The 14,364-nt window shown below is 43.3% G+C and overlaps 1 protein-coding gene across 1 annotated transcript in view; it reads left to right on the top strand.

Annotated features, from left to right (window-relative positions):
* The window catches only part of smyd3 (SET and MYND domain containing 3), a 211,478-nt gene that overhangs the window by 26,191 nt on the left and 170,923 nt on the right, over positions 1-14,364 (top strand). Inside the window, 1 exon segment of the mRNA NM_001140394.1 lies at positions 4,266-4,402. Within this exon segment, the coding sequence (NP_001133866.1) occupies positions 4,266-4,402 (137 nt within the window).

Here is a 14,364-nt window from a genome sequence, read left to right as displayed (position 1 = left end):
CATAAGTATTCACACCCCTGTACCCCACAGTTGACAGTGCACATCAGAGCAGAAACTACACTATGAAGTCCAAGGAACTGTCCATAGATCTCTGAGAGAGAATTGTGATGAGGCATATATCCGGGGAAGGATATTAAACCATTTCTAGAGTGTTGAAAGTTTCCAAGAACACCATGATCTCCATTATTGGGAAATTGAAAAAAAAATAAAAATAAGAAACTTCCCAGACTCTGCCTAGCGCTGGCCGTCCGACCAAGGACCTTGGTCAGAGTTGACCAAGAATCTAATGACCACTCTGACAGAACTACGGAGTACCTTGGCTGAGATGGGAGAACCTCGCAAAAGGACAACAGTTTCTACAGCACTTCACCAATCTGGGTTTTATTGGAGACTGGCCAGACAGAAGCCACTCCTGAGAGAAAGGCACATGTCAGCACGCCTGGAGTTTACAGAAACGCACGTGAAAGACTTGGAGCATAATATACAGGCAAATCCGAAAGATTCTGTGGTCTGGCTCATCCCAAACCATCTCACTTTGTTGAGGTTGGGTGATTGTGGAGACCAAGTCATCTGATGCAGCACTCCATCACTCTTCTTCTTGGTCAAATAGCCCTTACACAGCCTGGAGGTGTGTTGGGTCATTGTCCTGTTGAAAAACAAATCATATTCCCACTAAGCGCAAACCAGATGGGATGGCGTATCGCTGCAGAATGCTGTGGTAGCCATGCTGGTTAAGTGTGTTGTAAATTCTAAATACATCACCGACAGTGTCACGAGCAAAGCACCATCACCCACCTCCTCCATGCTTCATGGTGGGAACCACACATGCAGAGATCATCCATTCACCTACGCTGCGTCTCACAAAGACACAGCGGTCAGAACCAAAAATCTCCAAGTTGAACTACAGATCAAAGGACTGATTTCCACCGGTCTATTGTCCATTGCTCCAGTTTCTTGGCCCAAGCAAGTCTCTTCTTTGTAGTGGTTTCTTTGCAGCAATTTGACCACGAAGGCCTGATTCTCCTCTGAATAGTTGATATTGAGATGTGTCTGTTACTTGAACTCTGAAGCATTTATTTGGGCTGCAATTTCTGAGGCTGGTAACTTTAATGAACTTATCCTCTGCAGCAGAGGTAACTCTGGGTCTTTCTTCCCTGTGGCGGTCCTCATGAGAGCCAGTTTCATCATAGCGCTTTATGGTTTTTGCAACTGCAGTTGAAGAAACTTTCAAAGTTCTTGAAATTTTCCGGATTGACTGACCTTCATGTCTTAAAGTAATGATGGACTGTCGTTTCTCTTTGCTTATTTGAGCTGTTCTTGCCATAATATGGACTTTTACCAAATACGGCTATCTTCTGTATACTATATTTCATGGTGTTGATGGCTTCGCTATTATTCTATAACGTAGAACATAGTAAAAATAAATAAATAACCCTGGAATGAGTAGGTGTTCTAAAACTTTTGACCGGTAGTGTATGTGGATTAAAGCAGGGATTGGCCCATCCATTTTTGGTACCCACAGTTAGAGCCACTTGGTTGAGTTCATCCAATCTACACGTTTGGCTGAAATTAGTCTCACCTTGAGTTGTTTATGTATGCCAGTGACAGCATCCACAATCTGTTTACTTTTTCTACAGGCAGTAGCAAGCATGATATAGCATTGTCCCCCGAATGTCCATATCTTAACATTTCCCCAATGTTAGTGAAGCTGCACTACAAGCCTCAAAACTCGAAGCTATGCTTCGGTTCCCAAGAAAACCTTTCCCTAGTTTTTATTTTCAGCCCGAAAGTAGTTATTTTTGCAAAAATATTGGAATGTTCTAATTTTCTGATACCTATGTATTAATAACCGGTGAGTTTGTTCACAGCTGACAATCAATCTGCGTCTGTTGTTAAGATGGGGGCCGAGTTCCTGCCCGACTATATTGCTGACGCATGCCAGATCTTACAACGCCTGGATAGGTATTTTACATGTCAGTATTAGGAATGTGTTCTTAATGTTTAGTACACTCAGTGTATTTTATAGCAAGTTGACGACGTGGCACGCAACCATTGGTTGATGAAATGCGCATCTAGTCAGGAACTTGACCCTTAACCCAGTGTTTCTCAATCCTGGTCCTGGGGACCCAAAGGGGTGCACATGTTTTGTATATGCCCTAGCACTATGTACCTCATTACACTAATCAGCTCATCATCAAACCTTTTTGATTGGTGGAATCAGGTGTGTAGTACTAGAGTGAAAACTAAACTGTGCACCCATTTTTGGATCCCCAGGACCAGGAAAGAAACAGTGCTCTAACCTCATCCCTCAGCTGTTTACTCTAAAAAGTGTCCGTTAAAAAAATGGTTTTATCCCAGACTGTAGAGTTTACAGTAGACTTGTGAGCGACGTACATTCATTTTACCACCAAAAACAACACTGCAGCAGGGTTTTAAACATCACTAAACAGAAACCTGTTAGACCGGTGTTTCCCAACTCCACTCCTTGAGAACCCCCAACAGCACTCATTTTTGTTGTAGCCTCTGACAAACTCACCTGATTCAACTCATTGAGAGATTGATGATTAGTTTACAAGTTTAATCAGGTGTTCTTGTCCTGGGGCTACAATAAAAATGTGTGCTGTTGGGGGTGCTGGAGGACTGGAGTTGGACAATAGAGAATAGACAACAGACATTTTGATTGTTTCTGATGTGGTGATTAATTGTATTTATTTTACATTACTTCATTATTTTCATGATTATTTTTTTTCACCTTTTTATTTAACCAGGTAAGTTAGTTGAGAACAAGTTCTCATTTACAACTGCGACCTGGCCAAGATAAAGCAAAGCAGTGTGACACGAACTACAACAGAGTTACACATGGAATAATCAAGCGTACAGTCAATAACACAATAGAAAAAAAGAGTCTATATACAGTGTGTGCAAATGGCGTGAGGAGGTAGACAATAAATTGGCCATAGTAGCGAAGTAATTACAATTTAGCAGATTATCACTGGAGTGAGGCATGGTCCTAGGGCTATCTGGCCTGATGACTCCTTGCTGTCCCCAGTCCACCTGGCCGTGCTGCTGCTCCAGTTTCAACTGTTCTGCCTGCGGCTATGGAATCCTGACCTGTTCACCGGACGTGCCACATGTCCCAGACCTGCTGTTTTCAACTCTCTAGAGACAGCAGGAGCGGTAGAGATACTCTGAATGATTGGCTATGAAAAGCCAACTGACATTTACTACCTGTTGCACCCTCGACATCCACTGTGATTATTATTATTATTTGACCCATCTTGGCCATGTTCAGTTATAATCTCCACCCGGCACAGCCAGAAGAGGACTGGCCACCCCTCATAGCCTGGTTCCTCTCTACGTTTCTTCCTAGGTTCTGGCCTTTCTAGGGAGTTTTTCTTAGCCACCATGCTTCTACACCTGCATTGCTTGCTGTTTGGGGTTTTAGGCTGGGTTTCTGTACAGCACTTTGAGATATCAGCTGGTGTAAGAAGGGCTTTATAAATACATTTGATTTGATGTGCAAGTAGCGATACTGGAGTGCAAAAGAGCAGAAAAGTAAGTAAAAACAATATGGGATTGAGGTAGGTAGATTGGGTGGGCTATTTACAGATGGACTATGTACAGCTGCAGCGATCGGTTAGCTGCTCAGATTTAAAGTTAGTGAGGGAAATATAAGTCTCCAGCTTCAGCGATTTTTGCAATTCGTTCCAGTCACTGGCAGCAGAGAACTGGAAGGAAAGGCGGCCAAAGGAGGAATTGGCTTTGGGGATGACCAGTGAAATATACCTGCTGGAACGTGTGCTACGGGTGGGTGTTGTTATCGTGACCAGTGAGCTGAGATAAGGCGGAGCTTTACCTAGCAGAGACTTATAGATAATAAGGCCTGCATAAGTATGAACATTTTGTAATATACTTCAACACATTACTATAGCACGAAATATTGATCAGCCCAATACATTGAGCTTTTCATGATATACTGTTGACACCATTCTGAATCAGGTCATATTTATTTCTGTAAATCAAGTGTCATTTGTAGTAGTTACTTATAGGATAGCCAATGTTGTGCGCACCTCTCTCTCTACTCTTCTTTCTCTGTGTGGATCATTACCAGTCTTCCTCTCAGCAACAAATATAGCATAGTTATTTTTTCTCTCTTCATACTTACATGTTGATTACTTACCAGGAAATATGAATAATGCGAAAACAAAGACCGACCATGTCACTGTGCACGTGTGGCTCCACTGACCGCTCTTTCTCCTGTACAGACCTGTGTGATATGGGAGAGGAGAGGAGGGAGGGTCTGTCTCAGCTGAGCTCCATGCTCCAGCTCTACATCCAACAGGAAGTCCCCAACATCACGCAGGAACTACCCGCCGTGGACCCCCTCAGCCTGCTGGCCAAGGTAGATCACTGCAACTGTGTGTGTGTGTGTGCGTGTGTGTGTGGCTTGCATGCATGCGAGACAGACAAACACAGAACGATGTGTTGTCCCAATGATGTGAAACAAGATGGAGTAGTGAAGAGGCAGGACCCACACTATAGTACCCAGTCTCTCTCACTGCAGCCTGTTTCTCTGCGCTGTTGGTGGGCTGGTCATACGTTCACATATGTCTAAAAGATTCCCAGCAGGCCTGATGTGTAAATGGTGTGTGTTTGTAGACAGTAAAAGTGTTGTTCCTGGTATTCCTGATGATCTCAATGTGTTTCTCAGCATGAAACCGGACCTCTCTCCTCCCAGGTCTTCAACCTGCAGCTGCTCTCCACTCATGTACTTCTCTAGGCTGTTTCTGTCTCTTAATCAGGTGTGTGTGTGTGTGTGTGTGTGTGTGTGTGTGTGTGTGTGTGTGTCGCATGAGTATATACGTTTGTGTGTGAGATTAACTGGTGTGAAACAGCTGTTGCTTTTTATATTATATGGCTAGCTAGCCTTCTGGGCCCGTCTCTGTCTTATAAACCATCTCACATCAAGACCTGGTTCTGATTACCATCACTGTTCAAATAGCAAACATACACATGTGTTTGTGTGCGTCACTCGTGTGTCAGAGAGAGACAGATGCTCTCTAAAGTGAATCCTTTTGTGGAACTCCACATCTACATAGTACAAATCAGTCCAACTTTAGTCCAGAGTTCCTGGACAGAGAAGGTGAGTTAAGGGGGAGAGCAGAAGGAAGGGGGTGGACAGACAGGGATGGACGGACGGACAATGTGACCGTCAGACGGATGGACTGACAGACAGGCAGACAAAAATTGCTGAATGACATATTTAATATCAGACAGGATTCACACTGCCCCTGGGATAACACACACACACACACGCATAGCTAGTCCCTTGGAAAAAAGGGCTCTCTTAGAGATGAATGGGATGTTTCACTTGAATAAAAAAATTGTCATGCGAATTGAGGCTGTTCTGAGAGCAAAAGGGGGTTACAAACACAATATTAGGAAGGTGTTCCTAATGTTTTGTACACTCAGTGACCAGTTTATTAGGTACATCTAGAACTGGGTCAGAACCCCTTTGCCCCCAGAACAGCCGGAATTCTTTGGGGCATGGAAACATTGCTCAATTGGTATCAAGGACCCTAACGAGTAACAGGAAACCATTCCCCACTGCCACCAGTCTGTACCGTTGACACCAGGCAGGATGGGGCCATGGGCTCATGCTGCTTACACCAAATCCTGATTCTGCCATCAGCATGACCCAACTGGAATCGGGATTGGTCGGAGCAGGCAATGTTTTTCCACTCCTCAATTGTCCAGTGTTGGTGATCGCATGCCTACTGGAGCTGCTTCTTCTTGTTTTTAGCTGATAGGAGTGGAACCTGGTGTGGTCGTCTGCTGCGATAGCCCATCTGTGGGCACGAGTTGTGTGTTCCGAGATGCTGTTCTGCACACCACCGTTTTTATTGCATCGTTATTTGCCTGTTTGTGGCCCGCCTGTTAGCTTGCACGATTCTTGCCATTCTCCTTTTTTATCTCTCATCAACAAGCTGTTTTCGCCCACATGACTGTTACTGACTGGATGTTTTTTTGTTTGTCGCACCATTCTCAGTAAACCATAGATACTGTCGTGCGTGAAAAGCCTAGGAAACCAGTTGTTTCTGAGATACTGGAAACGGCGCGCCTGGCACCGACTATCATACCACGCTCAAAGCCGCTTAGGTCACTCGTTTTGCCAATTCTATCATTCAATCGAACAGTAACTGAATGCCTCGATGCCTGTCAGCCTGCTTTCACAAGCCACGGCCATGTGATTCACTGTCAATAGGAGAGAACCATTTTCATGAACGGGGTGGTGTACCTAATAAACTGTTCACTAAGTGTGTTAGAATATTACTATTTTTAACACAGTAATTTGATTAATAAAATGTTTAATCAATCGTCTTCCTCAAATGGTCCGGAGAATGAAGGAAATGATGGTGCACTCTTTGCGAGAGGGAGGGAATCTGATTTGATTGGTCCTCAACTCAAGGCTCAGACTCTTCATTTTAGGATAAAGTGGAGTTAGCCTACCCCAAAGCAGGTTACGTTTGAAGGATTCGTTGCCATAGAAATGTACCTGGTGTCGTGACTTTACATTCATTAATTATTTAATCCACTAACGATGTTTAATTGTTATCCAATTTAAATTAATCATGTAACACTTAACTCTTTAGGATTTGGGGCACCACGGAAGAGGTTGTTTTAAAGAGTCACCATCTCCTGAATTAAACTCTAAGGTATATCTATTACATCGATGAACAGTCATCTTATAAATCTTATCATATCCTCATTCTGACAGTCATAATCACATGCATCTGCAAAAACCACAGCCTTGCTCATGATTCAGTACTACACCAATTGGTTTAATTATTTATTTACTAGCTAACTAAATAATAACACAGAATAAACATACACCCTTTACATGAGACAAAGGTCCCTAGCGGACTGACACAATATGGCATTTTACCCAACGACAAGGGGAGAGAGAAAGGGACACTTATCGTGGATACATTCTGTAACTATTCTCACAATCATATAGTTTGCACACGAACCGCCGCCCGTTCGAAATAAGAAATCATGAATGTATTTACGTGTGGGTGCTGTTGTCCGTTGTGTAGTCCTGAACATAACTACAGAGTTCACTCTTCCATTCGCTCCTGAAGCTGCTTATTTGAAGATAAGCCAGTCGTGACGATGGTTCCAGTGCGGTGATGAGAGTAGTGTACTATGGTGATTTGAGACTCGTAGTAGGATGGGATGTTTTGAAGAGTTTAAGATATTTGTCTCAGCTGTACCAGTGATTGTCTGAGAGGGGAGTTTTATGCCTCTTCTTCCTCGTGTTGATAGTCAGGATTTAGACCACTTCAGACGTGGGCTGCAGCTCCCCATCTTTCATGGCCTAAAGAATGGTGAGTTTATTTCTTCATCTCGTGTTGAGGTTCAAAGTTCCAACCATTTCAGACATGTAGCTATCGCTCCACGCTTTTCTGGTCTAATGTTAATTTCGTTACCAAGGCTTTTTATGCACACTGGCCAAAGGGGACGTCTCCTTCCGTCTGACACGTTTTCTGACCTCACTCGGGGCGTGGCTACTTAATGTGCAAAGGATATGATTAGAAGTTCCTAAAATCATATTAATATCATAACAAAAATACTTAATCATTTTTCATATCCTATGCACAACGCATTGGATGGAAACTTGACAGGTAAAGGGGGTATCCTTTTCAATTTACTCTTTTGTCCATACAGTTTTTAATGACATCACAAAATTAAAAACAATATGACATCAGTTTTCTACAACTCCCCACTGACCAGTCCCCACAGTCTTTGTTAGAATTATTGTTCCATTATGTACTTTTTGGACATTTTTATAGTTTTGGGTGGGCAAAAGTCTGGAGACAAGACATTCCTTTAGGCAATACTGGAGGGTAGAGTGAGAGTCCTCTCCTGCTTAATTTACAACCGGGTGAGGTGTCAAAACCCCACACCAGTTCTCTCCTCCCCTCTGTGGGTGAGAGAAGGCCTGGTTATTGGCAGCCATTGCCAAGCTGATCTGACCCAATATGATCCTCACAGGACAGTCATGACACTGGCTGAAAGGTGATCCACTTTTGTGTCAACGGTTATTCTGAGTTGAACTCGGAATTTACCAAAGCTAGCTCGTCAAACTCCTCTATCCCGCGTCGTAGTACACCCCTCTGATTTGTAAAGAGTATGTTTTTGTGCACAGTTAAGGTGTGTTGTTCCTGGTATTTCTGATGATCTCGTTGTGTTTCTCAGCATGAAACCGGAACTCACTCTTCAACCTGCAGCTGCTCTCCACTCATGTACTTCTCTAGTCAGGCATAGGTGTGTGTGTGTGTGTGTGTGTGTGTGTGTGTGTGTAATATATCAGTTTTTTTTGTGTGTGTGAGAGAGGGCGTTTAAATGAATGTCTTGTTTAAATTGTTTATTTACAGTTGTGTGATTTGTTAGACTTTTGTGTGTTATGCCAGACTAGAATTGGAACCAGATAGGGGGTTTGTTAAGGTGATGGTCCTGTCAGGGACGCACAAACAACTGGTGTGTGTGTGTTAGGTTGTGTGTGAGATGAATTGTTATAAAAAGCAACAGCTGTTTCATATTATATGGCTAGCTAGCCTTCTGGGCCCGTCTCTGTCTTATAAACCTTCTCACACTAAGACCTGGTTCTGATTACCATCACTGTTCAAATAGCAAACATAAACACGTGTGTGTGTGTGTGTCTGAGTGACTCGTGTCAGAGAGAGACAAAGACGCTCTCTACAGTGAGTCCTTCTGTGGAACTCCACATCCTATAGTGCAAAAGGGAGAGAGGTACAGACCGACGGGCGGACAGAACTGGTCTGATAAGGCTGAGGCAACATGGAAGGAAGGTAGAATCTCCGTTACAAATGCGTGAGGGGGCTGTTTCTCCACTTAGTGAAGTTTCTTCCCCGAACGAATAGTTTAATATCAGACAGGATTCACACTGGCCCTGGGATAAAACATGCACACTCTCTGGGATGACCTGGCTTTCCCTAGGGATGAGTGGGTCTTTGTGTGTTTTCACTGTTATTGTATTTATTTATTCGTTATTAAGTCTAAATTATCCTCAGCCTTGACTGGTGTGGAGGAGGAATTCCCAATTAGTGTGGGATAGAAAAAGTGTCTGTGGAGATGAGAAAAACGGGAAAATCCTGATTTTTTTTTTTAAACCGGAATGATCCGATGGGACCTCTGTTACATTCCGACGGAGGAAAAGAGCGATGGAGAGAGCGAGATGGACAGAGGAGTATCGACTCGCTTAATTAAAGTTGCAGAGCGAGGGTTGGTTATCACCCTGGAGAAAGGGAGCGGCAGAAAGGGAGAGAAAGAGAGAGATTGTATGTGTGAGAGAGTTGTTGAAACAGAGTACTCCATGCATTCATGAGCACAGATATAAAATATTCTATTTTGTAAGGTTCTGTTACTGTTGGAATCTTTTCAGCTCTTATTTGACTTGCTTGGTTTCTTTTAGTTTCTGAAGAATAACTGAGTAAATTATCCTATGCAATGGGGTGCTGACTGGACGAACATACAGCTCAGAGTTATTTTGGTTTTGGTCAATGACTGATATCTCATACTTGGCGAGGGTGAACGAGAGATGAATGGAGAGAAGGAGAGAGAGAGATGAAGCGGCAGACAGAAAATGGCAGGTCTGTATCCATCTACCCCGGGAGAAAAAGAGAGCTGGAGAGTCGGGGAGCGAGACCACCCACTCAGACGTGTTTGTGTGTATGTGCGCGTAGTGTCTGGCCTTTTGCACTTTGCCCTTTGAACATACGTGTGACATATGTTGGCATCAGGTCTGGGACACTCCTCCTCATCACTCACTCTCTCTTTCACTTTTCCCTCCTTTCATCTCTCCCTTCCCCCAGGCTGAATATTGCATTTGGTCTCATTCAGTAATAATATTGTGTGTGGGTGTGGCTGCCTGAGGGAGGGCCAGTGCAGACACACTCATAATTACCCTTGAGGTCATTGAGGTCAATGGCCATACGGCAGACCACCAAATCATATACTGGTATAGACACACACCACATACAGTATTCCTGATAATCCCATTATGGGAACGTGGAGTTGACAATGGGAGAGAACCATAGCACCTGGGAATGATGGCTGTTGGATGGAATACTACACTGTTTCAGCTCCATGGAATTACCACTAATTCTCATAGTTTATTATGGTATGTCCAGTATTCCGTGGCAGTGTTTCTTAACCTTTTTTTATACCAGGGCATGGTCTTTTCTGGGCAAGGAACAGGCAAGCAATGGCCCTTCCTCCTTGGGTTTATATTAAAACTAACACTATAGATCTAATTAAATGAGTGTCAGGCTTCTGACCATCTGAGGGACCGCTCAGCATTATCCTAGGGACCAGTAGGGGCCCCCGGACCGCAGGTTGAGCAACACTGCTCCCTGGCCTCCCTGTCATTTGATCCCAGGTGCTTGGTAGCACCTCTGTATAGGCAGGGAAACTTCACCTGATAGTAGCTGAATGTAACATGAATACAATATGTTATTATGTAGCTGTAACCAATGCTAGGCTTATGTCCGTGATAATTAACTGATATTAAATCCTCTCAATGAAGAGACACTGAAAACATTCAGAGAGCTGAGGGCCGTAGGTAGTAGTTTGCACATACACACACACACACACACACACACACACACACACACACACACACATCGGGACCAAGGCAATGTGCATTGTTCTACAGTGACTTCCTGTGGGAGAGGAAATTATGCACCTCCGCTGTCCCATCAACCTCTCCTTCTCGCCCCACTGACCTAGCGCGCGCACACACACACACACTATAGCATCAAATCAAATTTTATTGGTCACATACACGTGATTAGCAAATGTTATTGCGGGTTTAGACAAATTCTTGTGCTTCTAGCTCCGACAGTGCAGTAATATCTAACAAATTACACAACATATACCCAATACACACACATCTAAGTAGGTATGAATTAAGACTATATACATATATGGACGAGCGACGTCAGAGCGGAATGGACTAAGATATAGTATAGAAAACAGTATATGAGATGAGTAATGCAAAATATGTAAACATTAAGTGACTAAGATACTGTAGAAGTATAGAAAACAGTATATACATATGAGATGAGTAATGCCAGATATGTGAACATTATTAAAGTGACTAGTGTTCCATTCCTTAAAGTGGCCAGTGGTTTCTAGTCGATGCCTATAGACAGCAGCCTCTAATGTGCTAGTGATGGCTGTTTTAACAGTCTGATGGCCTTGAGATAGAAGCTGTTTTTCAGTCTCTCGGTCCCAGCTTTGATGCACCTGTACTGACCTCGCCTTCTTGATGGTAGCGGGGTGGTTGTGGACAACAACCACCCAAGCCCATGATGATCTTTTTGGCCTTCCTGTGACTTTGGGTGCTGTAGGTGTCCAGGAGGGTGGGTAGTTTGCCCCCGGTAATGCATTAGGCAGACCGCACCACCCTCTGGAGAGCCCTGCGGTTGCGGGCGGTGCAGTTGCCGTACCAGGCGGTGACACAGCCCGACAGGATGCTTTCAATTGTGCATCTGTAAAAATCTGTGAGGGTTTTAGGTGACAAGCCACATTTCTTTAGCCTCCTGAGGTTGAAGAGGCATGACATCAGTGTTACGGTGACCTTGTACTAGTAATCTATATCTCTGTGGTTTCAGCACCAGACATATGCAACACACTATACTTTCACATAGCTTTATACTGTACCTGTATGTATTTTTTATTTTTATTTTTTTTGTCATTTTCAGACGCTCTTATCCAGAGCGACTTACAGTAGTGAATGCATACATTTCATTTCATGCATTTTAAAAAAAAATTATGTTTTGGTACTGGCCCCCCGTGGGAATCAAACCCACAACCCTGGCGTTGCACACACCATGCTCTACCAACTGAGCCACAGGGAAGAGGAGTATTGTAATGCAGCCTGTCATTCTCTATGCCACTAACAGGGGGCACTGTGTTCTCAGGTATGAGCCCACTCTCTTGTTTTAATTCTCTCTATTCTCTCTCTCTCTCTCTCTCTCCCCATTTGTCTCTTTTTCTCTCTCTCCTGCTGGAATGGGTAGAGTAGATGAATAATACATGGGAGAAGGAGGGCTAAGAAAACATGTTTTAAAGATATGATTAGGTACCATGTTTTTGGAATGTTCCCTGTGTATAGTCACTTTATATGAGCTGAAGGTGTGTGTGGGTGGTGGAAGGCTCTGGTGAAAGGCTAGTGGGTTTTAGCTGTAAAATGCCCCGTTAAGATTCCACTCAGTTGCAGAGAGCCTTATTTGGTGTGTTTGTGAGTGTGAGCACTAGTTAATCATTCTTCATCTTAATAATACTACCTCCTCCTACCCATTTACTACTGCCCATGAAATTAAGCCTCGTCATTGTAATGTTCAGTGCCTTGCAAAAGTATTCATCCCCCATGGCGTTTTTCCTATTTTGTTGCATTACAACCTGTCATTTAAATTGATTTTTATTTGGATTTCATGTAATGGACATACACAAAATAGTCCAATTTGGTGAAGTGAAAATAAAAAAAATACGTTGTTTAATATTTTTTTTTTAAACTGAAAAGTGGTGCGTGCATATTTATTCACCCCTTTTGCTATGAAGCCCCTAAATAAGATCTGGTGCAACCACATACCTTCAGAAGTCACATAATTAGTTAGATTGCACACAGGTGGACTTTAAGTGTCACATGATCTGTCACATGATCTCAGTATACATACACCTGTTCTGAAAGGCCCCAGAGTCTGCAACACCACTAAGCAAGGGGCACCACCAAGCAAGTGGCACCATGAAGACCAAGGAGCTCTCCAAACAGGTCAGGGACAAAGTTGTGGAGAAGTACAGATCAGGGTTGGGTTATACACAAATATCCAAAACTTTGAACATCCCATGGAGCACCATTAAATCCATTATTAAAAAATTGAAAGAATATGGCACCACAACAAACCTGCCAAGAGAGAGCCACCCACCAAAACTCACAGACCAGGCAATGAGGGCATTAATCAGAGGCAAGAAATAGACCAAAGTTAACCCTGAAGGAGCTGCATCAAGGAAAAAGCTATGTCTGGCGCAAACCCAACACCTCTCATCACCCCGAGAACCCCATCCCCACAGTGAAGCATGGTGGTGGCAGCATCATGCTGTGGGGATGTTTTTCATCGGCAGGGACTGGGAAACTGGTCAGAATTGAAGGAATGATGGATGGCACTAAATACAGGGAAATTCTTGAGGGAAACCTGTTTCAGTCTTCCAGAGATTTGAGACTGGGATGGAGGTTCACCCTCCAGCAGGACAATGACCCTAAGCATACTGCTAAAGCAACAATCGAGTGGTTTAAGGGGAAACGTTTGAATGTCTTGTGGAATAGCCCAGTCAAAGCCCAGACCTCAGTCCAATTGAGAATCTGTGGTATGACTTAAAGATTGCAGTACACCAGCGGAACCCATCCAACTTGAAGGAGATGGAGCAGTTATGCCTTGAAGAATGGGCAAGAATCCCAGTGGCTAGATGTGCCAAGCTTAGAGACATACTCCAAGACGTGCAGCTGTAGTTGCTGCAAAAGGTGGCAAAAAAATATATTTAGCATCTTCAAAGTGGTAGGCATGTGGTGTAAATCAAATGATACAACCCCCCCCCCAAAAAAAAAAAAAAATAATTGTAATGCCAGGTTGTAAGGCAACAAAATAGGAAAAATTCCAAGGGAGGTACACTGTACCTCAAGTGGATCAATGGGCGCGTTGGCCAGTCTGCGGGGCTGTATTTTAGAGGCCCCCATATTGGTGGGGTAAATAACTTTTTTGTTTGTTGCTTTTTTTAAGCCAATTTCCTGGAATTCTACAAATTTCTCCATGAAGCTGAGAGATTTATTAGCAGTTCTAAGGTTGATGAACTTCAATTCTACACATTTTGCCATGGAGCCGAGAGAAAATGTTGCAGTTTCAATGCTAATTTCCTGCAATTCTATGAATTTTTCCATGGCTAATTGTGTTCTTTTGCTCAAACATAATAACAAAATCAAAACTGCTAAATTCAATGTTTTGGGAATTTTCAATTCTGTGACTGTCAAGTTTTTATTTTGATTGTTTGTTCTCACAGTTTAGTCAGTTAGGAAAGCTAAGGCTAGCTTTTTCAAACAGAAATTTGCATCCTGTAGCACTAATTCCAGAAAGTTTTGGGACACTAAAGTCCATGGAGAATAAAAGCACCTCCTCCCAGCTGCCCACCGCACTGAGGCTAGGAACACTATCACCACCGATAAACCTACGATAATCGATAATTTCAATTTTTCTACGGCTGGCCATGCTTTCCACCTGGCTACCC

This window comes from Salmo salar, chromosome ssa09 (genome assembly GCF_905237065.1).
Source record: "Salmo salar chromosome ssa09, Ssal_v3.1, whole genome shotgun sequence".
Lineage (NCBI taxonomy): Eukaryota > Metazoa > Chordata > Actinopteri > Salmoniformes > Salmonidae > Salmo > Salmo salar.
The sequence above is the reverse complement of the archived record's forward strand: the minus strand, read 5'-3'. Positions and strand labels throughout refer to the sequence as shown.